Raw genomic sequence first — 2,730 nt, forward strand, 5'->3', positions numbered from 1 at the left:
AAATATTTGTTAATTTGTTAATGAATTATTTTAGAAAAGTTTTGATATTTTTATAGAGAGTATAAAAAATTTTCCCAAAAAAATTATTTTTTTCTTTCTAAATAAAATATTTTAAAAAGTATTTCATAGAATACGTCGCATCAGTTAACTTTTCCTTTATAAAAAAAAAAATAATAATAATACCGGCAACCAAAAAAAAAATAATAATAGGACCAGTGGGAAATGATAGAATAACAATTCCAATGGTTTTCAAGGCCTTTCATCAATCACTCCAAAAAGCTTCTAGAACACCATTGCCTTTTTAATAGTATAAATTATAAGGTTATAGTATACTTTTGAAACCACCGAATATGCACCCAATAAAGGGGATCATGTTCCTAGAAACTATAAAATTTGCCCCCACCTAAAGGTCGAATAGTTCCAATATTTGGTTCATACCTATCTTTCTTATTAGTGCAATACAAATCTCCTTCCAAGGTCCAATCCAATCAGTCTCAAACTTCAATCAGCCTGTTTTTCTTTTTCTTTTTTTTTTGTTCTTACTCTGTTTCTTGTACCATGGAGTTGATTTCGGGTCTTCCCGAAGACATAGCTCGTGATTGTCTAATTCGTGTTTCGTATGAGCAATTCAAAACGGTTTCATCAGTTTGTAAAAGATGGATGAAAGAGGTTGAGCTCCCTGAGTTTCATCGGCTAAGGAAATCCTCCGGTCATGGCCAAAAAGTTATTGTGATGGCTCAAGCCCGAGTTGAACCAGACTGGAGTTTTGGTCTTATGAAGTGTATGATTCACCCTGCTTATAGGCTCACTGTATATGAATCTGATACGTGTAATTGGAGGGAGTTGGCGTTGGCTCCTAGTATGTCTAGTGGGCTGCCCATGTTTTGCCAATTGGCAGGAGTTGGGTCGGATTTGGTGGTGATGGGTGGGTGGGATCCGGAGACGTGGCGGGTCTCCAACTCGGTGTTCATCTACAATCTCGTGTCCGCCACGTGGAGGCATGGGGTCGACATGCCAGGTGGGTCCCGAACATTCTTCGGGTGCGTGTCTGATCAGGATGGGATGGTTTATGTCGCCGGTGGACACAATGATGAGAAGATGGCATTGAGATCCGCGATGGTGTATGACGTGGCAAAAAATGAGTGGACCGTGTTACCTGACATGGCCGTGGGGCGTGACGAGTGCAAGGCGATATTCCACGCTGGCAAGTTCCACGTCATCGGTGGGTACTACACTGAAAAGCAAGGCCGGTTCGAGAGGAGCACTGAAGCGTTTGATGTTGCCACGTGGCAGTGGGGCCACGTCGAAGAGGACTTCTTAGAAGATGGCATGTGTCCCAGGACTTGCGTGGATGGCGATGACGAGGCAGTATACATGTGCAAGGGAGATGATATTGTGACAAAGGAAGGTTCCACGTGGCAATCGATAGCCAAATTACCTGCTGAGTTGTGCAATATTGCCTACGTGGCGACATGTCATGGTAAGTTGTTGGTGATTGGATCTCCAGGGTTTAGTCAGCCCAACGTCGCTTACAATTTGGAATTGAAGACTAATACATGGACAAGATTAGAGACCCCTGTTAAATTCTCTGGGCATGTTCAATCAGGGTGTTACTTGGAGATTTAACTCTCAAAATTTTTGTTTCGTTTGCCTTTGTTTTTGCGTTTTTTGTTTCTGTTTTTACTTGTATATAAATGACAGTTGAAGCTAATATAGTTTTCTTTTCTTGTTTTGAGCACCAACATATTGATAGCTCAGTTTGATTCAATAGCACACCAATCCCTGGCCTCGTCAATACAAAAAAATGGCATAAACAATAAAATCTCAAAAAATAAATGAAGTCTGGTATGGAACAAAATGATGGGCGTTCTTTATGTTCATTAACATAGTAGTCATTACAAAAGGATTTTTGGTTCAAGGCACTAATTCCAAAATTTGAAGCATTCTGAATTCTTAATTGGTCAGGGTCAAGTGGCCTTAAAACTATTCGTATATCCTTCCACCACCCCCCAATAAATTATTGACCCTAAATTCTTTGGCTAAAAAATTCGCCAAAGCTTTCGTTGACTTTCTAATCTGACCCTTTCCGGCTTGCACTGGCAAATGAATCTTATTAATTTAGAAGATGCAAGAGATAAACTTAAATAATTAGCACACATTCAAATGTTATACCATGTGTTTGCATGTTGCATCATCCTCTTATTTATGTGCAAATTGATCATATTAATTTCGGATACCCAAAAGATAAACTTAAATTAGCACAAATTCAAAATTTATACTATGATTGCAGCGTTGTATCCCTTTTATTTATTTATTTTTGTTGAATAAGAAAAAGGAAATTTCCGGTGCGGGCTCATTGATCCTATGCCACGTGATAACAATTAGTAATATTATGTGTACATGGGCCTTATTGAGGTTATCGTTTGAACAGCTCCTACCTGATTACTGGGACAAAGACTCCTGCCGTCAAGCTAAACCCCGGACGTGGTGCATCTCTTTTATTTATATCATTGCATTTTTGTCTTACAATAACTACTAGGCTGGACCACATCCTGGTGTGTGCATTATTGGGAAAAGTTGCATAGAATAGAACATCCAAGCTGTTCCAAAAGAGCAAAGATTTTCTATGGTTTTATTCCCCTCTTCATTTTTCCCACGCATGTGCTTTTGCTTGTCAACTTGTGATCTTACTTTTTGCCTAATACAAAATGGACCTCATGGTCCCCATGG

At 39.2% G+C, this 2,730-nt stretch overlaps 1 protein-coding gene across 1 annotated transcript; it reads left to right on the forward strand.

Moving 5' to 3' along the window:
• The first annotated feature begins 315 nt into the window (after window positions 1–315).
• LOC136067150 (F-box/kelch-repeat protein At1g80440-like) lies at window positions 316–1,742 on the forward strand. The gene has a single exon (XM_065772538.1). It carries the CDS (start codon window positions 559–561, stop codon window positions 1,624–1,626), a length of 1,068 nt encoding a protein of 355 aa, XP_065628610.1. The 5' UTR covers window positions 316–558; the 3' UTR covers window positions 1,627–1,742.
• Window positions 1,743–2,730: the final 988 nt, after the last annotated feature.

The sequence above is a fragment of the Quercus suber genome, unplaced genomic scaffold (assembly GCF_002906115.3).
Source record: "Quercus suber isolate HL8 unplaced genomic scaffold, Cork oak 2.0 scaffold_60, whole genome shotgun sequence".
Classification (NCBI taxonomy): Eukaryota; Viridiplantae; Streptophyta; class Magnoliopsida; order Fagales; family Fagaceae; genus Quercus; species Quercus suber.